The sequence below is a fragment of the Nomascus leucogenys genome, chromosome 22a (assembly GCF_006542625.1).
Source record: "Nomascus leucogenys isolate Asia chromosome 22a, Asia_NLE_v1, whole genome shotgun sequence".
Taxonomy (NCBI): domain Eukaryota; kingdom Metazoa; phylum Chordata; class Mammalia; order Primates; family Hylobatidae; genus Nomascus; species Nomascus leucogenys.
Genome location: NC_044402.1, coordinates 78,233,271 through 78,256,686, shown reverse-complemented (window position 1 = coordinate 78,256,686; position 23,416 = coordinate 78,233,271). Strand labels below are relative to the sequence as shown.

General features: G+C 41.4%; 1 protein-coding gene across 3 annotated transcripts in view; it reads left to right on the top strand.

The window, feature by feature from the left end:
* Nucleotides 1–23,416, top strand: part of PDE11A (phosphodiesterase 11A) — a 428,560-nt gene that overhangs the window by 214,416 nt on the left and 190,728 nt on the right. For all 3 annotated transcript variants that reach the window (XM_003253771.4, XM_030803549.1, XM_030803550.1), the window contains one exon: nucleotides 10,848–10,980. In XM_003253771.4, the coding sequence (XP_003253819.2) occupies nucleotides 10,848–10,980 (133 nt within the window). The remainder of the gene's footprint in view (nucleotides 1–10,847; nucleotides 10,981–23,416) is intronic.

Here is a 23,416-nt window from a genome sequence, read left to right as displayed (position 1 = left end):
GACAGGCTGGCTCTGCTTGTTAATTACACTCTCTCCCATTACTTTTTATGACTAAAAGACTTGTTCAATAACCTTCAAAGATATACTTAAGCCATTAAAAGATTATTAATGTCCCAAGTCCTGGGTGTTCGAGACTCTCCTGCTGAGGTCCTAGCTTTGAGTCCCACTGGTATTTACTTAGTTCTCTAATCTCCTAATTAAAAGACAACTTCAAAAAGCATTGCACAGCTGGAGGCTTCAGGAAGGGCTCCAGGGATAGACAGGCTGAGCTGAGGGGTAAAAAAATAAGGAATGCAGTTTCTTTTTGTGAACCCAATCTCAGATTGACCTCTAGTCAATGAAACAAAATGTCAAATACTATCATATAGATCAAAAATCAATATTTGGTTTGCAAAGCATTAAAAAGAAATCTGTCCCAAACAGTTATTTGAGTTCCTGACTCTTTGCCTCTCTGGCTCCTACCCCTCACTGGGTAACACTCAAGCTGTCAGAAGGGGAATTGACAATCATTCCTTGGTAATGAGAAAATAGATTGTGTTTATGTTGAAACTTTCAGTCCCACCCTAATAATCTATTTTTAGTTAATGGTCACACTCTTCATTAATGACCACTAGTGCATCATGGGTAGTGTGTTAGTTCGATCTTGAAAATGGCAAATTTGAGGTGCTCAGGAGGAAGTCTCCAGAAAGTACTTAGGTATATACGTAGGGAACTCTGGACTCTAGGGGCTGCTGATACAGAGGAGAGTCATCTGTATGGGAAACCAAATAAGGCATGCTCTCACTTATAAGTGGGAGCTAAATGATGAGAACACATGGACACCTAGAGGGGAACAGTGCACACTGGGGCCTACTGGAGGGTGGAGGGTGGGAGGAGGGAGAGGAATGGGAAAAATAACTAATGGTTACTGGGCTTAATACCTGGGTGATGAAATAATCCATACAACAAACCCCCATGACACATGTTTACCTATGTAACAAACCTGCAGGCTCTGAACATGTACCCTTGAACTTAAAAGTTAAAAAAAAAGACATTTTAAAAACGAAAAACAGAAAGAGTCATCTGTATGGATATAGTTTGGGATACAAAGCTTGTGCATGAAACCACATAATATATTGGTTGGCCTCTTCCACAGTAGCCTTATTCACTACTTCCACCATGTATCCTAAGCGTCAGCTCTATTATTTACTATACCAATACAGAAAACCCCACACTTCTTTTATTTTTATTATTATTATACTTTAAGTTCTAGGGTACATGTGCACAACGTGCAGGTTTGTTACATATGTATATATGTGCCATGTTGGTGGGCTGCACCCATTAACTCGTCATTTACATTAGGTATTTCTCCTAATGCTATCCCTCCCCGATCCACCCACCCCATGACAGGCCCTGGTGTGTGATGTTCCCCTTCCTGTGTCCAAGTGTTCTCACTGTTCAATTCCCACCTATGAGTGAGAACATGCAGTGTTTGGTTTTTTGTTCTTGAGATAGTTTGCTGAGAATGATGGTTTCCAGCTTCATCCATGTCCCTACAAAGGAAATGAACTCATCCTTTTTTATGGCTGCATAGTATTCCATGGTGTATATGTGCCACATTTTCTTAATCCAGTCTATCATTGATGGATATTTGGGTTGGATCCAAGTCTTTGCTATTGTGAATAGTGCCGCAGTAAACATACATGTGCATGTGCCTTTACAGCAGCATGATTTATAATCCTTTGGGTATATACCCAGTAATGGGATGGCTGGGTCAAATGGTATTTCTAGTTCTAGATCCTTGAGGAATCTCCACACTGTCTTCCACAATGGTTGAACTAGTTTACAGTCCCTCCAACAGTGTAAAAGTGTTCCTATTTCTCCATTCCTCTCCAGCACCTGTTGTTTCCTGACTTTTTAATGATCACCATTCTAACTGGTGTGAGATGGTATCTCATTGTGGTTTTGATTTGCATTTCTCTGATGGCCAGTGATGATGAGCATTTTTTCACGTGTCTGTTGGCTGTATAAATGTCTTCTTTTGAGAAGTGTCTGTTCATATCCTTCACCCACTTGTTGACAGGGTTGTTTTTTTCTTGTAAATTTGTTTGAGTTCTTTGTAGATTCTGGATATTAGCCCTTTGTCAGATGAGTAGATTGCAAAAGTTTTCTCCCATTCTGTAGGTTGCCTGTTCACTCTGATGGTAGTTTCTTTTGCTGTGCAGAAGCTCTTTAGTTTCATTAGATCTCATTTGTCAATTTTGGCTTTTGTTGCCATTGCTTTTGGTGTTTTAGACATGAAGTCCTTGCCCATGCCTATGTCCTGAATGGTATTGCCTAGGTTTTCTTCTAGGGTTTTTATGGTTTTAGGTCTAACATGTAAGTCTTTAATCCATCTTGAATTAATTTTTGTATAAGGTGTAAGGAAGGGATCCAGTTTCAGCTTTCTACATATGGCTGGCCAGTTTTCCCAGCACCATTTATTAAATAGGGAATCCTTTCCCCATTTCTTGTTTTTGTCAGGTTTGTCAAAGATCAGATGGTTGTAGATGTGTGGTATTATTTCTGAGGGCTCTGTTCTGTTCCATTGGTCTATATCTCTGTTTTGGTACCATGCAGTACCATGCTGTTTTGGTTACTGTAGCCTTGTAGTATAGTTTGAAGTCAGGTAGCATGATGCCTCCAGCTTTATTCTTTTGGCTTAGGATTGACTTGGCAATGCGGACTCTTTTTTGGTTCCATATGAACTTTAAAGTAGTTTTTTCCAATTCTGTGAAGAAAGTCAATGTTAGCTTGATGGGGATGGCATTGAATCTATAAATTACTTTGGGCAGTATGGCCATTTTCACGATATTGATTCTTCCTATCCCTGAGCATGGAATGTTCTTCCATTTGTTTGTATCCTCTTTTATTTCATTGAGCAGTGGTTTGTAGTTCTCCTTGAAGAGGTCCTTCACATCCCTTGCAAGTTGGATTCCTAGGTTTTTTTTTTTTTTTTTTTTTTTTTTGAGATGGAGTCTCGCTCTGTCACCCAGGCTGGAGTGCAGTGGCATGATCTCAGCTCACTGCAAGCTCCGCCTCCCAGGTTCACGCCATTCTCCTGCCTCAGCCTCCCGAGTAGCTGGGACTACATGTTGAAACCTCATCTCTACTAAAAAAAAAAATACAAAATAAATAAATAAATAAAAGGTATTTTATTCTCTTTGAAGCAATTGTGAATGGGAGTTCACTCATGATTTGGCTCTCTGTTTGTCTGTTATTGGTGTATATGAATGCTTGTGATTTTTGCACATTGATTTTGTATCCTGAGACTTTGCTGAAGTTGCTTATCAGCTTAAGGAGATTTTGGGCTGAGACAATGGAGAAAACCCCACACTTTTTAAAGCTTTACTCATGCTATAGTTTTGTCTGAATTGTTTTTATCTTCTTTCTCTTCCAGGTGAACTCTTACTTATCCTCTAAAGACCAGCTTATACCAACATCCTTCCACATCCTTCCATTAGGCCATTTATCACAATTCAGTATCACTAGTGTGCGCTCCCTGAGAGTATACCCCTTTGGCTTCTGCACATACCCCTTTCTGTACAAGTAGGGGCTAGGCTGGGCTGACATCCATGTAAGGATGGGTTTCCATGTGCCAGCTTCTTTCAACAACAAGGAAAAGATCCTTATTTTTCGCTTAATGCAAGATTTGGCTCACTCCTGTCCAGCACTTAGTAGAGGCCAAACTAGTTGTCATTCTTGAAAGACTCCTGAGAGTTTCTAGTGAAGACATCTAAGGAAACTCTTATGTTGAGAAGAGAAACATCAACACAAGCACAGTCTAATGATTAGCATTATTTTATTAAGATGTTTTGTCTTCTAATGTGGAGACTCTTTTTTTTTTTTTTTTTTGGAAAAGTAATTCTGAAAATAGTCTTTTTATTTTCACACAGTTCTCTGTATGTGAACCTTCAGCTAAGCCTGGACTTTCAGACAATTAAAGATGTTGAGTCACTTGTTCTGGGGTATTTTATTTTGTCTTGTTTTGCTTTGCTTGTATTGATTTACCTCCTACACGACTCTGCAACTTGTCAACCCTGAGGTTTATGTATACCTCACTGGCCCTCCCTTCAGGGGCAGCCACATTTCAGGAATTACGTGTTTTCTGTAATAGGGCCTCTTTTATCCCTCCACAGTCAATATATTTGAGCTGATGAAGCTCTCTTTGAAGTCAGTTTGAGTCTCACATTTGGAAGCAAGATACCACTGAGAAGAATCTAAACTACAGCCCTTTACATGAAACTCACTTAAAAACCTACATTTTCTTATATCCCTTTTTCTAGCAAAATAAGAAGATAAAGGATTTCTTTACAATTAGAGTGTTATGCTAAAATGAATCGAGCTTAGGGAGGTCTACTTTGTAGAGAGTTAAAATAAGCTATTAAGTGGTTAATTATGACCTTTTAAGGAAGTTTCACTGAAGTTCAGGTGTCAACTATATTTCTTTTACTTTTCTCAAACACTTATATCAATATATTTTTACTGTCTGCTGTTTTTTTCCTTTAAGCCAGAATTTTTGTAAATATCCCCACTGTAGGGATCAAAATAGTGTTGTGACTTAGATGTACAAAGCTATTAAACATGGACAAGTGAAATTAAACATGGACAAATGGTTTGCTTTAAAAAAAACTTTAGAAACATTTGAATGGTTTCTCAATCAACCATTAGTCTTCAACAACAAATGAATGTTGCTAAGAATTCTATGCCGTTTTTTCTTGTTATGCACTGGTGTACAGTTAATGTGTTGGCTACACACACACACACACACACACACACACCAACATTCACACCAGACATTCACTTGCATGAGGAGATTGGTAAGGGTCTTTGTCTTTTTGCTGAAAGAATGAGTTGGTACATGAGTACTCGTCTAATGTGAATGGACATCCCAGCCCTACCCTCTGTGTCTACAGAGAGGGATATGGGCAAAGGCAAAAGGAGCTGTTTAAATAGGAAACTTGTGACAATGTGGGCACAAGTAATATGGCATTAGGGCTCAGGCACCAACATGCTGCATAGCCCTTGGCAGACAGTATTCTTCCCTTCTTCTATGAAGCTTTGGCACTCTGGGTGCTACCGGTCAGGCTCCCTCAAGTGATTTCTAAGGAGTAGGCTTTAACAAGGGGCCTTGAATGAAAGAATAAGTATCCCGAAAGGTTGGAGGTCAGGGAAGGACTTGGAGGTGTCTGTAGTCTTGCAATTATGTATATGACAGCTAAGAACCACTGAGTTGACATGAACTGATTTGCACCCATAAGCTTTGGAGGCCTGGGAGTAATCAAGGTGTAGTTGTGTTTCCAAACAGCAGTGAGTCTCTATCTTGGTTCTGGCCCAAACTGAAAATCTTAGTATTGGATTTGTTGGCTTTTGATATCTCTGGTGGGAGTTTTTAGACTCAAGAAAGTTGGTTAATTTAGACTCAAGAAAGTTGGTTAATATTAATTTAAACTTCCAAAAACTTATCAAAAATAAGACCTATTGGGAACTGTCATTCCTGACGTTTGTTGGTAGAAACAGGGTCTAGAATGAAGGAGGTGGTCATATCCCCTTCATCCTACTCAGACCCCATGGAGAGAACTGTAGACTGGACTGGCTTTCATACTCCAAAGGACTGTTAACAAGGGGGGCTACATCTAGGACTGGCAGGGTACAAATAAGGAAGGCATGCCACAAGAGGAGTAACTTAAGGAATTGGAGACAGGTGGGAGAAGAATGATGTTAGGTGGATGATCATGGGTGACATGTTAACTATTGCTAAATATTTTGAGGGCTGTCAGATAATGAGGTCCATGCTCTGTGGCCACAAACCATGGAACTTGGAACCAAGGATGATGACTATTAGAAAGTAAACTGAGCTGCCACAAAATATAATGTAATATATGATAGGTAGTCAGTTTCCTATCACTGATGGTGCTCCATTTGAGATTACACGCCCAATTTTCAGATGTGTTGAAGAAAAGCTTGAAGGAGGGCCATTGAAAGCCCATACAAATGTCTCTGTGAGAATTAGGAAAAGGTGCCCTCTGCAGGTGGATGCAACTTCAAGCAAACAAGCACAGTTAGACTAATTTCCACCCCCACTTCTCCCTGTGCAAGGCAGAACCTACACAACTACACGTGGCTGTGTCTGTGATCTTACCATGTTCTGTCCCAACAGCAACCAATTGCAAAAGAGAAAACCATACTGAATAAAAGTTCACTCATAAATCAGGGGGAGGTGATGAGCTGTAGGAACTTTTTGAAAGAGCTTACCCTAAAAGTTAAATGTGTCCTTCCAAAAGCAGAAATAATTTGGGCCCTTTCCTTTGTGATTAAACTCACAACACCACATCACTGAAATGTATAAAGGGGTACTGTCATGTGCAGAATTTGCTTTAAAAGTTGTGATGCTTTTAGAAAATGTTTGCTATGGGCTAAATAATATGCTGAGCACTTTGCATGAATTATCACCTTAATCTCTACAGTAGTAGTATTATACCCATTTTATTGATGAAGCTTTCCTGAGATCACTTTGCTAGAAAGCAGGAAAGGGGACATTTGATTGAGGTATGCCAAAACTTATGATCTTAATCATAACATAAAATTACCTTTTGTTTGTAAAGAACAGAAGCAAGCTTTTGAAAGCTCTAACTCAGTGTTATGATTCTGCATTGTAGTAGACCATTAGGAATTCCAAAATTGAGCTGGTTCGTAAGCCAGAATGTGATTACTCTGGTCTGAATGTTTGTGTCTGCCCAAAAATTCATATGTTGAAACCCAGTCCCTAATGTGAAGGTATGAAGGGATGGGCCTTTAGGAGGTGATTGGGTCATGGGGGTGGAGCTCTTATGAATGGAATCAGTGCCTTTATAAAAGAGGCCCCAGAGAGATCCCTCATTCTTTCTACCATGTGAGGACAGGAAGGCACTGGACACTGAACTAAAGCAAGAAGGCACTAGATACTGAATCTGCCAGTGCCTTGATCTTGGTCTTCCTAGTCTCAAAACTGTGATAAATAAATATTTGTTGTTTATAAGTCACCCAACTTATGGTATTTTGCTCTAGCAGCCTGAATGGACTAAGACAGTGATGTAAATACCAAGTGACAAATCAATTTTCCTGTCTTTGTGTCTCTGAGGATCTGATCACTCAGGCCTTAATTTATGTTCCTGTGCAACATTAAACTGAAGAAATGCAGAGGTGATTTTCAGAAAATCTGTTTGCACTGTTGCCCTGACCTATAGGTCAGTTCGAATCTCACCTCCTCTCTGAAGCCCTAGCTAGATTACAACACCTGAAGTCATTTCTCCCTCCATGGACGTCTTCAGCACTCGTGATAAGTACAGTTGACTTGGTAACTTATCAACACATCTATGTGAAAAATTTTTCATTTGAAATTTGAAGTGGGCATTTAATTTTTATATTGTTTAAATGTCAGTGTGTTTATTTCTCATCTCCCCAGTTAAGTAGCAAGCTCCCTGAGAGCAGAGATCATAGCTTATACTTTAGAAACAGCCTCAACCCTGCCTTGCACAGAGTCAATATTCCTTCTACACTGTTCACTGATTTTACAATGATTTCAATTCAGTATGCAAACTGAACCAAGCCAAATTCTAAGCGTGTTTTAGATTTAGAGTGAGTTTTTCAGGAGCCCCTGCTCAGTAAGTGTTTTTGTCATCATATCTTCTTTGGGAATTCTGTAAGTAGGGACCTAAAGCTCTTAATTATCAACTCCAATGGTTTTTCCTCCCCGTTCCTGTGACTAAAGTCTCAGACTGAAGTGTTTATTATCTTTAGCAGCTTCCTTAAACTCTCTCTGACGTGGACTGCCCCTCCCTATTTGTTCTTAGGTGACAACCCACTGTTCTTGCTATAACGCTATCCATTAACTCCTTATGAAAGGCGACAGGAAAAATACTATAATTTAGGATGTTGGGGTCAGATTTAGGTGAAAATTCTATCTCCACTTGGGAAAGTTATTGAGCATCCTAGGTCTCCATTTTCTGATCTATAAAATATAGAGTAGCATATCCATCTCATAGGATTTATCTGAGGACAAAACAAATTAGTTAGGTAAAGTATCTGGCCTGACCCTTGGCCCACAGTAGATGGCAATAAATTTAAGTTTTTCCTCCTTATAATTTCTTTTCTTTCTCCCCTCCCCCTTTATTACCACTTTTCTTCTCCTTCCCTTCCCTAGATATAGATTTCCCCACGTGTTCCGTCCCTGAGTGATCTCATGCATTTTACTCTCCCTGAAAATTATCCTAACTCTGGATTAGAGTTTTCAGTCCTGAAGACTGATAGGATTTTGTTCCTGGACTTTCAATAATGAACATGTCCCAGGCTTACAGAATATCTGTCATCTTTCCCCTATCTCCCAACTCCTTAAAACAACTGTGTTCTGCTAATAGGGCCACAGGCAGCTGGGAACAAAATGTAAGCCACTGCTCTCTGGCCACAGAGCCTGTGGAATCTAATGCAGTACCTCTTGAGTCACCAGCACCATCACCTCCCACCTGCATGACTTCTGTGGTTTCCAGGACCTCTTCCCACCTTCAGTGTCTCTTATGCAGTTCTTCTTGCTCATTGTACCTGGATTAAGCTTTCTAAATCACATCTTAAACCACGTCACTTCCTTGCTCCATATTCTTAAACAGTTCTCCATTGCCTATAACTAAGGTCTCAGCAACTTGGTCAAGGCCTCACCTTTGAGCCTTGACCTCTTTTTCAGTTTTATTCCCACCATACAATTACTCATTGTGCCAAGAACACACTTTGTACCCTGCTGCATTTGTGTCTTTTATTCCTGCTGTTTCCTTCTAACTCCTCCAATCTCTCCTTGCTGAACTCTTTCTCATCCTGAAAGACCCAGCTTGAAGGTTGTTGACACTTATTGGTAAAACTGGCTCCTTCCTTGAGCCCCACCCTACCTAACCATTTTTCAAGTTCCTCCCTTGACTTCTGTGCCCAGACCTCTCCTCAGCTCCTGCTGCAGTGCTGCTTCCCACACTCCACAGAACACTCTAGGTCAGCAGCTTCGAAACGGTGTGATCACAGAACACCTCAAAAATTAAAATGTGGAATAAAGTACACAGTGCAGAATGAACTGGCAAGCCAATTAATCCCTGAAAGAAAGGTCAGAATTTAGCCCATACCCTTTTATAAACTTAGTAATGACTTCACTAAGTCATTTAGATCTTTGTGTGAGGTGCATTATCTTGTTTCTCCTAGATTTTGCTTTCATTGCAGCACAACATAAAATTTCATCTCATGAAATGAGATGTATATAAAACAGCAAAAAGAAAATAAAACCTTTTTTGTTCTTTTGTTTTGATTTGTTTTAGAAAATAAAGCTTCTTCTTCTCTTTGAAGTACTCGGTCTTTTTACTTCTTTGATTTAGGTGCCATCTAAGAACTATAAGACTCAGCTTTTTATTAAAACTTCCATTTTTCAGCCAGAGAGCCATAGAGAATAAAGTTTATGTATTATTAATGTTTAATATGCAATAAGGGATGAATAACATTACAAATATATGCTGAATTTATCAGACACAGGCCAGCAATCATTACAGATGAGATATATTAATGATGTTAAATAATGTCTATGTGTCCCACTCACTCATGCATCCAATGGCCTTTCCATGCAGTTTCCTGCCTTCTCAACATGGCATAATTTCACACAGGGACATTATTGCACAATAACAAAGATGACGTGCACATTTAGTGTTTTCTTACATATAGTGCAGTTTAGATTAAAAAGTCAATAGAGTGATTATTATTCTTGCTGTAGTATACTCATTTAACATCTCATGAAATCCAGGGTTCCACAGAAGGCAGCTTGAAAACCTTGCCCTAGTATGCTTGCATCCATTCACATAATTTCAGTTATCACTTGCCAAGCCACAAATTAGACATCCTCCAGGAAAATTTTCCTTGCCAATACTAATTTGAACAGTTCTCAATTTTGTATCTCCGTGGCTCCTGACAGTGCTCAATATGTACTTGTGGAAGAAAAGATGGAAAGGAGGAGAAGAATGAGGGATATTAACTAATTCTTACAGCATTTCTGTTTATGTAGTGTCTGTCGTGAAAGTGATACAAGGGAAAGTTCAAAAAAATCATTTAGCATAAAATTCCTTGTTCAAATTAAATATGAAAATAGTTTTAATTATTAATGTTAAGGGTCTGTTGCATTAAAATAGGCTTTTAAGTGAGATTTTGTAAGTGGAATATGTGCTATTGTTAAGAAACATAATCTAAAATTACCAAAATAGTTAACTAGGATACTAAAAGTTATTAAAGTATTACTGTTATCAAAATAATGAATAAGATAGTAAAATTGTTTTTCAGATAATTACTAATTAAAAGACCATAGTCTAGATACATTCTTTTGCTGCATTTGTAATTTTTTAAATTCCCAATTTACTTCCTGATTTTTCCCTATTTGGGTTTCATTCTTCCTTGTGCCAAAACATCTAGTCGGTTCAATTAAAAAGGGCAAGCTGGGAAGTTGATTGAATTTTATTAGTTGTTGGGGTATTATTGTTAATTTTGGTCCTTACATATGTTTGCCAGCTTTGGGACCTAAATACAACCTAGAGTTTCTCTCTGAATCATAGGGAATCTATGGTTTCTGCTCATGGATTTAATTATTATACATTATAGCAGGTAGGTCATTTCGAAGTAGTTACTGATAATTACCTTGCTATTGTTCTGTGACTAATGTCACTTATTGTTTCTTAATAAGGACAGATTATCCTGATATTAGTGTAGTTTATAGGGTTTCCTTTCAAGAAAACTTATGTATCTCTCTTTTCTTCCTGTCTACCTTGGTGCTCTGATAGTTTCAAGGAAAGCATGGAGAAATCATCATACTCCGACTGGTTAATAAATAACAGCGTTGCTGAGCTGGTTGCTTCAACAGGCCTTCCAGTGAACATCAGTGATGCCTACCAGGATCCGCGCTTTGATGCAGAGGTAAGAGGAGCCCCTCTGGTTGCAATCCTAAGTTTCAGTTGTCACACTGTTGAAAACAGTTTAAACACAAAAAGGAACATTTACCAGCAATTCTTTTGCATCCTTCCCCTGTGATCTTATTTTAAGCATTGCCTACTGTTGACTCTAAGTTAGAAAAACTTGTCTAACTCTACCATGATTTGTAGCAAGATGGTTATCCTTAGTCTGATGCTCTTTTATGATTGGGTATATTTTATATTAAACTATGAACTATTTAATAAAAAATGTATATAACAAAGTTATTTCCCAATAGGCCCTAAAACAACTACCATATTTATAAAAATTGCTCCCAAGAAACAGTAAATTGGTTGGTGTTAATTATCTAGGCACACTGTGTTGATATACAGAATATATTAAAATAATTTTGAAGTTTACATTCTAAGGTAGAGTATCATACAGATAAATTCACATGAACTGATAATGTCTCTATGTACATATGTGTACTCTCTATATATATACTCATATATACGTATTGAGTATACACATTCATTAAATACAAGGTTTCCTATTGAAGATTGCCCAGCTGAGGTCTGAAGAGTAGGAGGCATTTTTTTGGTAAGGAAGGGTAAGGAGACGTGTGTTCCAGGCAAAGCTGAGCAGGCATGGGGAGCTGGGGAAGTGAGATGATCTAATGTGGCTGAAGGGCCATGATCCATGAAACTGGAGAGGGACCAGATCACCAAAAAACTTTGAAAGGCATGTTAAGAAATTGGAGTATTTGTTCTGTGCAATGGGGAACCATTGAGTTTTAAATGGGGGAGAAGCAAAAGTTATATTTTAGAATGATCACACTGGCTACAAAGCAGGGGATAGGTTAGTAATGATAACAACTGAACAGTTAACCTTCAACCCTGAGAAGTAGATGTCATCATTCCCATTTTACAGAAATTGAGAGCTGCTCTATGGCTCTGGAGGCAGACAAACATTCAGTCCTACTACCTCTCAAACTCCACAGCCCATACCCTTAATCCTGCCCTGTGCTGTCTCCATTGTCTGTGGCCAGGACATGGTGATGGCAGGGAGGCTGGGGTCCAAGTCTAATTTACAACTTCAGTCAGATCATCTTTGCAGATCTCTGCAGGAAAACCTTATATTCCCAAACTTACCACCTCCCTGTAGCTGCCTAGAACTCTCTTCCCCAGGCTACATTTTCCATGTATTTTCTATTCCTTCTTGAGGTTAGAGGCTCCTAAATCCTTAAATGAACTCCTAGTCTGGGTTGGGTGCCTTTCCAGCTGCTCCCTTGGCTGTCCTAACACTGACTACCCTCTAGTTCTCCTCAGTTTTTATACATTAAATCTGAAATTTGACTTACCTTTCCTTGGGAAAGTTCACAGTTCAAAGTTCTTCAGTTCTCCTCTGGTAAGGTAGAACACTACTGACTTGGTTATATGACTGGAGCATGGAAAATGATTTACAGATGTCAACATTTATATACTTTTCCATTGTGGTTGAGTTAGGACTGATTTTATGTCAGAGAAGTTAGTCTCTTCTCCCCTTTAGGCCATCGAACTCCAAACGGTCACGCAACCAGAACCACAAACGATGGCTCCCTTTTACTGGGGACCCTTAGATAGGGAGGGAGGGAGATCTGACTGCCATCTTCCCAAAATAGTGCCCCCTGTCAGCAGGAAGCAGTTAAGATCCGTCTTTGCCCCTATTCTAATGGCAGTTAGATGTACCTCTTTGGAGAAGGAACAATAGACTAAATACTAAAAAGTATTACAGCTTTTATCTTTCTTTTAAAAAAATATTTCATCTAAGTGCTTATTTTCCTCCAAACCAATTAATTAGAGCTCTTTTCTTTATAAACATAACACACATAACACATAATGATTATATAGACAGACAGAAGAAAATCTAGTAGTTGTAAGATTTTTCATTTGCCAATCTAATTGGATTATTGGCCTCTGGGTGGAGCCCTTTAAGAGCAAGGCTAGGAAAGCTTGTATTTTCTAGGGCCTAACAAACAGGTATGGCTGGAAGACAAAAACAGATTTTGAGAGGGATCTACCTGCCTCTAATTTCTGAAGTTCCATGAGGAAAACAGAGGTTTCTCACAAAATGGGATTTGTGGTGCCTTTTCTGATTTTGCCAAGGAGTCACAGGCCATCAGAAATTATTTTAGGGCCTCTCTCATGTGTGCCTTAAGAGTGGCAAGACAAAATGGAGAAAAATAATTCAGTCAGCTGAGAAGAAACCTTTTTCCAGCAAAACAAGATTCAAGAAGGGAAAAAAGCCATAAAGGTCCTTTAAACATACTTGGGTATCTGCTTTTAATTAAGCTGAGCACTCCTTAAAAAAGTCCTTTTAAATCCCTTATTACCTGACTTTAGCCATGCCAAGCAGCCAATATTTCTGGTTTTTGAACTTTACCAAAAGTAACCTCACAGGTGAAACCAACAAGCCTCAAGGTTATGACTTAACTACCAGTGTACGAAGTATTTTCAAAGCAGGAGGTAAGCAGTTTTTACAACATCTAGAATCTTTAAGTGTAGCTCAGAGAAGGGAAGACTTAAGAAGAGAAGCTAGAAGTTGTTCATGGAGGGGAAGAGAATCAGCAAATGGTAGAAGTCACACAGCTATTAACTTGAAAGTACTCATTCTCCGTGAACCCAGGAGGCGGAGCTTGCAGTGAGCCAAGATTGTGCCACTGCACTCCAGCCTGGGCGACAGAGCAAGACTCTCTCAAAAAAAAAAAAAAAAAAAAAAAAAACAAGAAAGGAAGAAAGTACTCATTCGCCAAGCCGGGATTGAACCTGAGCCACCATTGTAAAATGTCAGAGACTAAAACAAAGCACTCCCACATAATTACAGGTCATGCTCCCAAGGATGTAAACAAGATGCAAGCCTGCAGCAAAGTTTGTTACTGACCAGTTTGCTGGGCTGACTTGAAAAGTGGGCTTATGGGGTCCTACACCCACATCCTATCCTAAAGTACCCCTATTTCTGATAGAACCATACAGAAAGACATGCAAAGCATACCAGATTGGCTACAGCTTAAGACCAAACTCACAAATCCTTTTTCATTAATCAAAACTTTACAGAGAATATAAACAGTGATCCTTACCATTCCTTTTACCAGTTTGCACAGGGAGGGAGAGGCCAAAAGTCCAACCGGTAAAAGAAACTATTACCCTTTTGCTGGCATGTCAGGCTTCTGGATTCCCTTCCCCTTGTGTCCGGAATTGGTGGGTTCTTGGTCTCACTGACTTCAAGAATGAAGCTGTGGACCCTCGTGGTGAGTGTTACAGTTCTTAAAGATGGTGTGTCCAGAGTTTGTTCCTTCTGATGTTCGGATGTATTTGGAGTTTCTTCCTTCTGGTGAGTTCGTGGTCTTGCTGGCTTCAGGAGTGAAGCTGCAGACCGTCGTGGTGAGTGTTGCAGCTCTTCAGGTGGCGCATCTGGAGTTGCTTGTTCCTCCTGTCCAGAGTTGTTCATTCCTCCCAGTGGGTTCGTGGTCTCGCTGGCCTCAGGAGTGAAGATGCAGACCTTCGCAGTGAGTGTTACAGCTCATAAAGGCAGTGCGGACCCAAAGAGTGAGCAGCAGCAAGATTTATTGCAAAGAGCAAAAGAACAAAGCTTCCGCACTGGGATAGGAGACCCGAGCGGGTTGCCACTGCTGGCTCAGGCAGCCTGCTTTTATTCCCTTATCTGGCCCCACCCACATCCTGCTGATTGATCCATTTTATAGAGAACTGATTGGTCTGCTTTACAGGGAGCTGATTGGTCCGTTTTGACAGGGTGCTGATTGGTGCATTTACAATCCCCAAGATAGACACAAAAGTTCTCCAAGTCCCCACCAGATTAGCTAGACACAGAGCAGTGATTGGTGCATTTACAAACCTTGAGCTAGACACAGGGTGCTGATTGGGTGTGTTTACAAACCTTGAGCTAGATACAGAGTGCTGATTGGTGTATTTACAATCGTTTAGCTAGACATAAAGGTTCTCCAAGTCCCCACCAGATTAGCTAGACCCAGAGCACTGATTGGTGCATTTACAAACCTTGAGCTAGACACAGAATGCTGATTGGTGTATTTACAATTCTTTAGCTAGACATAAAGATTCTCCAAGTCCCCACTAGACTCAGGAGCCCAGCTGGCTTCACCTAGTGGATCCCACACCAGGGCCACAGGTAGAGCTGCCCACCAGTCCTGCACTGTGTGCCCACACTCATCAGCCATTGGGCGTTCGATGGGACCAGGTGCTGCAGAGCAGGGGGCAGCGCTCATCGGGGAGGCTCTGGCAGCGCAGGAGCCCATGGCAGGTGGGAGGCTTGGGCATGGCAGGCTGCAGGTCCTGAGCCCTGCCCAGCAGGGAGGCAGCTGAGGCCCGGTGAGAATTCAAGCACAGCGCCAGTGGGCCGGCACTGCTGGGGGACCCAGCACACCCTCTGCAGCTGCTGGCCCAGGTGCTAAGTCCCTCACTGCCCAGGGCCAGCGGCACCAGCTGGCTGCTCTGAGTACAGGGCCCGCGGAGCCCACGCCCCCCTGGAACTTGTGCTGGGTCGCAAGTGCCATGTGCAGCCCCAGTTCCCGCCTGCACCTCTCCCTCCACACCTCCCCACAAGAAGAGGGAGCTGGCTCCAGCCTTGGCCAGCCCAGAGAGGGGCCCCCACAGTGCAGTGGCAGGCTGAAGAGCTCCTATCGTGCAGCCAGAGTGGGCGCCAAGGCCAAGGAGGTGCCAAGAGCAAGCGAGGGCTGCCAGCACGCTGTCACCTCTCACCCTCAGCTCAGTTCTAAGCCAAGCAGTTTAAGGTCTGGGAAATTAACTTTTCCCAGTTTGGAGGCTGCATGCGAGGGGAGTGTCCTGTAGTAGGGGGACACAATTACCCCTCTGTGAAGAGAGGACAGAGGAGGAAAAAGGAAAAAGAAGGCATTTTCTCTAAGGAGCCCCCAGGCCTCAGGATGCATTTGAGAGAGGTACAGACTAAAGATGAATGGTTACCCGGCTAGGAAGATGGGATAAGTTGTCCCTAATTCCTTTGTCTTCCCAGCAAATATGGGGTACATGAGGGAGAGAAAGAAGAGGTGTTTCTTTTCTTTCTTCTGTCCTTATATCTTCAAGTCCTGGCAACCTTGACAGGGTGCTATCCATAGGTGTCAGTGCAGCTTCTACTCATGTTAACAGAGGGGCCTAGAGGGTGGGAATATCTGTACTCACCCACATATGCCCTGTCTCCACTGTTGTCATAACCTTTGCGTTCCTTAGACCTTGATAGACTGCAGCCAGCAGCTGGCTGCTGCCTCCTTATCATAAGCTGATGCAATGGGTTTCTTCATCAGGGAGAGAAACCTTTCATCGCTGTCTCCCTCCTGGGGCTCCCACCGAGCTGGACCCCTTGGCCAGGGGAAGGGAAGACTCTGCGGGTGCCTGGTGGGGAACACTGGCCAGCTAGCCACCCCAGGCCCAGGCCGTGTGCCCCAGACAGGAGGGAAGTGGGGCGGGGAGCCACCGCTCACCTGTCTGTCCTGTGCACATCCCTGCGACCATTGGGGTGAGGGTGAAACACCCCTAATATTGTAAAAGAAAAGATAGGTGCCAATACATTTCCCCCCAAAATGAAGGAAAATCCATGGAAAAGACTGGGTTGGACTGAGGCCGACATTTCCAATGCCTGAGAATGATGGGGCAGGGAAGGGGGCAGTTTCTTCTGCCTTCAGAAAAAGTCTGAGGACGAGAAAGCTCAGAAACAAAAGTGAGAGAGATGTTTGGGTCTGCATTTTACTCACCCTTCTGACAAGTCCCCATAGAAGCCACCAAAATGATGCAGGATTTTTTTGCTTCTTAGGTCAGCTAATCTGGGTTCTTGTCTCATGACCAGGAAGAATTAGGCAGGCAGACACATTGAAGGGTGAGGAGGGTGGAATGTATTAAGTGAAAAGAAACCTCTCAGCAAAGAGAGGGGGTCCTGCAAGCAGGTTTCCACCTCCCAAGTTGAATACCAGGGCCACTACACACCAGCTGAAGAGACCAGGCTCCTCCTCTGCATTAGGCCTGAATTTCTGGTGGCTCCACACCATTCCCCCAGTGCATGTGGGCCTCCAGTCTGCTGCAGGCATGCCCAGGCAAGCCCCCTGTGCAGGTTCCCTTATCTGCACAAAACATCTGGTGTAACACTTGTGGGGCAGGTTGGAAATTCTCCAGAGGTCCTTCTCTATCTGTGTAGGCCTTTGTCTGCCTCCTGCCTCTTTCACTAATATCTATTCTAAATTTCTCAATAGCTCAGTGGCTAATTCTGGCAACCTGAATTCTTTTTACTGACCCCAATTCATCAGAAATTGGGATAGAATGCCCCAAAATGGATTGGCCCTATTCTGGGATTTCATACTATGGATACATCAACTTTCAGTAAATAGAAATATTGGATATTTTTTAGCTTACAGGGGAGGAAATGGAGACTTGGGGAGCTGAAGTGGTCTGCCAAGGCCACACAGCTTTCTTAAGGCAGAGCACAGAACACACTCTGGGCCTTCTGGTTCCCGATTCAATGCATTTTCCTTTAGCATCCTCTTGGGGAGAGCATCAGCTGCTGAGGGTCTGCCTAGGCAATAGAGTCACCACATTCTTCCTTTCTCCCTCCTCACAGGTACATGAACTCGTGGCCATCATACCTACCTTTTTGTCCTATGTGCTCTGCTCATGAGCTGAGGAGTCTTGGGCATACCACTTAGTTTGCAACATGTAACGTCCTACATACATATCTTATAAACTGTGTAGATATAGTCACCAGGTCCTCCCTTATAGGAGCCAGCAGTGGTCCTTATAGGAGCACTGATAAGAGTGGCCAGACATCCAGGCACCAGGTTTCCTAGGCACATTGGAAATGATTAAATGTGGGTGCTGGCTGTGTTAGTGGTGGCAAATCCATGTGGGTCTGCAGCAACCTCAATTCTTGCCTCTTCAGAAGAAAGAATTTGACTGAGGGTCATTAGGCAGAAGGAGAGACTGTGGCAAGTTTTAGAGCAGGATTGAAAGTTTTTTTAAAAAAAGCTTTAGAGCAGGAATGAAAGGAAGTAAAGTACACTTGGAGGAGGGCCAAGCAGGTGACTGGAGAAATCAAGTGTGCTGTTTGATCTTTGACTTGGAATTTTATGCATTGACATGCTTCCAGGATCTTTCATTCCTTCTCCCTGGCTCTTCCCTTAGAGTGTGCTGTCTGCATGCATAGCGGCCTGCTAGCACTTGGAAGGGGAGCATGCACAGTGTGTTTACTGGAGTTGTATGCATGCTTACTGGAGGCATTCTTCCCTTACCAGCTGAATGTTTCTCGAAGGTCATATACCAGTTAAACTCTGCCATTTTGCCTCTTAATGCACATGCTTGAGTCTGCTTGCCCAACTCCCAAGATCTTATCAGGAAGCGACTTGTATTAGTCACCTAGAAGGACAGAACTAATAGGAGATAGATAGATAGATGATAGATAGATAGATAGATAGATAGATAGATAGATAGATAGATAGAAGTATTAAGGAGTATTAATTCATATGATCACAAGGTCCTACAATAGGCTGGAAGCTGAGGAGCAAGGAAGCCAGTCCGAGTCCCAAAGCTGAAGAACTTGGAGACCGATGTTCAAGGGCAGGAAGCATCCAGCACAAGAGAAAGATGTAGGCTGAAAGGCTAAGCCAATCTGACTTGTTCACGTTTTTATGCCTGCTTTATATTCTAGCTGTGCTGGCAGCTGATTAGATGTTGCCTACCCAGATTATGGGTGGGTCTGCCTTTCCCACTCCACGGACTCAAATGTTAATCTCCTTTGGTAACACCCTTACAGACACACCTAGGATCAATACTTTACATCCTAGAATCCAATCAAGTTAACACTCAGTATTAACCATCACACTGCTGATCACTAGTTTCAGGGTTTTTCTATCTATCAGGAGACTGCCTTTTGTTGGCACTGGCTTTGTCCAATTATTATTTTAGAGAGACAGTTTAACAACCATCTGACCATCACCTGATGGTCACCTGACATTCACGGAGGAGTCGGCGGGTGGGGGGGCCCTCTCCTGTCCTGCTCCTTCCTGACTAGCTACCTACTGTAATACCTGTACTGCCCAAGCCTATGCAACCCACCAATCCTTAAAACGTATAGCTAAAGCCGCATCAATCCTTAAAACATAGCTAAAGCCAGTTACACTTGTATATTTCAAACATAGCCCTGATGACTACATTTACAATCCCTGTATCAGTTAAAGTAATAGATAAACTTCAAAATTTCTGTGACTTAATATAATAGAGGTTTAGTTTTTGTTCATGTTAAGCCCAAATGGGTTTTCCTGATCAGTGTTGGTGGGATAGGGAGGTGTTCCCTATTATGTGAATGAAATATTTCAGCAGCAACTTATGAATGACTTGCCCCATGGACCATATTGTGAATTCTTCAGATTGATAACTGCTGGTGCTGATCCCAGTACACCCACTTGTGTGCATTTGATAGTTTCTTGTTCAATTCAGACTAGCATAGGAAGCTTGCCAATTTGGGAATTCATGACACCAGTGGCTATTTTCTGTTAGTAAGAGATAATTTACTCTATCAAGCTTTGCTGTAGGCATACAGTTAAGGTAAGAAGGGAAACTAGATTTCTAATTTCTGTGTCTTTCCTATCTTGATAAAATTCAGGGAAGTCCTTAGAAACTCTGCCCAAAGATATGCAGCAAGAGAATGATCCTTATTTTGAAATCTCAGTTTGAAACTGTTGGTCTTCCTTTTGATAGAAGCTACAAAGGGATGTCTTTAATGTGATGTAAACCCCATCCCAAGTGCTGTCAGATGCCTGCTGAGAGGGCTATGGGGCAAGTAATCATAGTTGTTTGCCTGCTGGGTGTTCTCTTAGTGATTGTCTTAAATATTTAATGGAGTTCCTTCCTTGTGAACAGAGCAGACTTAGCAGGTGAGCCATAGTGATTACTTGCCTTCTGAATGCCTGTTTGAGCTGGCTCTCAAAAGTGGCACCTGCTGGGCTTGATAGCATACATGGTTTTAAGGCCAAACTCTTTGGCTTATGGGTGGAAAAATTATGACAAAAGATTATATGTCACAGAGCTAGAACTACGTTTGGGAGCTTTAAATTCTGCGACCTTATGAAAATCACTGTTTATTCTGTTACAAGATTCTATGAAAAGAATGTAAGACAGAAAAGACCTACTCAATATAATATTATATTTATTTATAATAGTACAAGAAACCCTTATGTTTATGGGTCATCTATTCTTAGGTTTTGTAGCTTTATCAGTCATCTGCTCCATGGGAACAGGGTATCCATGTGTGTTTCTGAAGACACTGTCAGGATTATTATGTGTATTAATTTTCTATTGCAGCAAAACAGATCACCACAAACTCAGCACTTAACACCCGATTATTATTATTATTATTATTATTATTATTATTATTTGAGATGGAGTCTTTCTCTGTCGTCCAGGCTGGAGTGCAGTGGTGCATTCTTGGCTCACTGCAACCTCCGCCTCCTGGGTTCAAGCAATTCTCCTGTCTCAGCCTCCCCAGTAACTGGGATTACAGGTGCACACCACCATGCCTGGCTAATTTTTTATATTTTTAGCAGAGACAGCGTTTCACCATGTTGGCCAGGCTGGTCTTGAACTCCTGACCTCAAGTGATCCACCCACCTCAGCCTCCCAAAGTGCTAGGATTACAGGCGTGAGCCACCATGCCCAGCCAAAAAAACACCTGATTATTATCTCACAGTTTCTGTGGGTCAGAAGTCTGGGCATGGCATTGCTGGGTTCTCTGCTCAGGATCTCACAAGGCTGAAATTAAGATATTGGCCATGTGGAATTCTTATTTGGATCTTGGCTTTCTTTTTAAAGCTCATTCAGGTTGTTGGGAGAATTGAGTTCCTTGCAGTTGTAGATTGAGGCTGTCGTTTTTCTGCCGGCCATGGCGCAGGGTCTGTCTTAGCTCCCGGAGGTTGCCCTTGAGTCCTAGAATGTGGCCCTCTCATCACATGGCAGCTTACTTCTTCAAAGCCAATGGGAGAATCTCACTCCAATTGGCTGTGACAGAAGCTTACATAATGTCCAGAGTAGCTTATGTAATCTCAGGAGTGATTATCCCATCGTCTTTGCCATGTAACGTAACATCACCAGGGAAGTGACTGTGCTAACATGTTCACAGGCCCTGTCCACACTCAAGGGAAAGGATTATTCAAGATATGTAGGAAGCCAGAGTTGGGGGTGGTGGCAGGTGGGATTCTTAGAGGCCGTCTTAGAATTTTGCCCATCATAGGCTGGGCACGGTGGCTCACGCCTGTAATCCCAGCACTTTGGGAGGCTGAGGCAGGTGGATCACGAGGTCAGGAGATTGAGACCTTCCTGGCTAACATGGTGAAACCCTGTCTCTACTAAAAATAAAAAATAAAAAAATTAGCCAGGCGTGGTGGCACATGCCTGTAGTTCCAGCTACTCGGGAGGCTGAGGCAGGAGAATCGCTTGAACTCAAGAGGCAGAGGTTGCAGTGAGCCGAGATCGTGCCACTGCACTCCAGCCTGGATATAGAGTGAGACCCCATCTCAAAAAAAAAAAAAAGAATTTTTCCTATCATATCCTAATAAAGAATTTAGTCCATGCACCATGTCTATCCCATGAAGCAGTCTATATATTGTGATGTTTTAAAATGTCTACAAGAAAAAAGTAAACAGAGAAGTATGTTTAAAATAATGTATAGAAGTATGTACAGAATAATATATGTGGGTATATATACATAAACAGTATATGCATATTTTTAATAGGTATTTTAAACTTAACATGTCTAAAGCACGGGCCACAGTCTCCTGCCCCCCCAAGCCTGCTCCTCTCTCTGTTTCCATATCTCTATTGAGGCAACACGATCCTTCAGGATGCTTATGTCAAAAAAAGTGTAGGCATGATTCTCCCTTTCTCTCATGTTGAATATGAATTCATCAGGAAGTCCAATTGCATAATTTATCCAGAATCTGACCACTTCTTACCACTCAGCGGCTACCACCGAGATCCAACCTACCATCATCCCTGTACTATTTCATGTACAAATCCTCTTAAACTGTCCCTCTCCTTCCACTTTTCCCTTCTATACTCTTTTCTCGACACAATAGTCAGAGGCTATTAAATTTTAAGTTATGTTACAACTCTGCTCACACACTCTTCAGTGTCTCCTTATTTCACTGGAGTAAAAGCCAAATTTGCAGTTCTTTCAGAGATCTACAATGCCATACACCATCTGGCACCCTATCATCCACCCCCATCCCTTACCCATACTATGCAAGCCACACTAGTCTCCTTTTTCCTACAATGTGCCACTTACACGCCCACCTCAGGGGCTTTGCACTGGCTACTCCCTCAGCTGAAATACTCTTCCCCCAATATCTGCATGGCTCCTCATATCCTCTCCTCTTTAAGACCATTGTTCAAATGTTGCCTGGCAGTGAGGCCTGATACACTTGGTACTCCTTACCCCTCTTATCTGTTTTTTCCCCATCATCTTAACATCTTCTAACATATAATTTATTCACTTATCTTTGTATTGTTTACCATCTCTCTTCTATCACTAAAATGTAAGCTCTATGAAGGTGAGGATTTTGTTGTTTTTTTTCGCTGATGTATCCCCAACACCTAGAACAATGTTTAGTACATAATAGACATTCTTGTTGAATATTGTTCATTATTGTCAAATATATTATGTATGTGTAATTTATGAATATGCTTTATGTCATTAAATATATTATATATTGACATATGAACTTAATACATATTTATAAGAAAAGGTGAGGAAGGACTTGTACCAACCTGTTAATAATTGCTATCTCTAAAGATGGAAGAGTTAGAGCTTTTGATTTTATTTGTGCTTTAAATTTTTCATGTGTTCATATTATTTTTATAATCATGAAAAATTTTAAAGATATTCTAAAATCTTAGACTGTCTATATCTTATATAAATTATGTTTTACCAGGTTATTTTGAGTCTTCTTAAAGTTATAAACAATTATCTAAAACCATGATTGAAATACAATATCTAAACAAGTCAACTTGCCTTGCTGTATCTTTGGGGAATTCAGACGGATTATTTTCTATTCGCCTTTGCCTCTGTTTCTTGGGATTTATTCCAACTAGGAGCATTGTCTGAGATTGTCCCAATAGCATGTATATAAAGTGCATTTGCAGATGACCGCCTCTTGTATTAGGTGACTTCTTAGAATGCATGCTCTATTTACAAATATCCTCACCATTACAATCATTCTGTCCTTGCTTTCAACTGGCATCATGCCTCAGAATTCAATTTTCTGTAGTTAGTTGCACTTTAATATATCATCTGTGACACTTTCTGCCCTTCTCTTCTTATTAGATTCAAAGAACGCATTAAAACAAATACACTAATGCAAAACAAGCCATTACTTAGT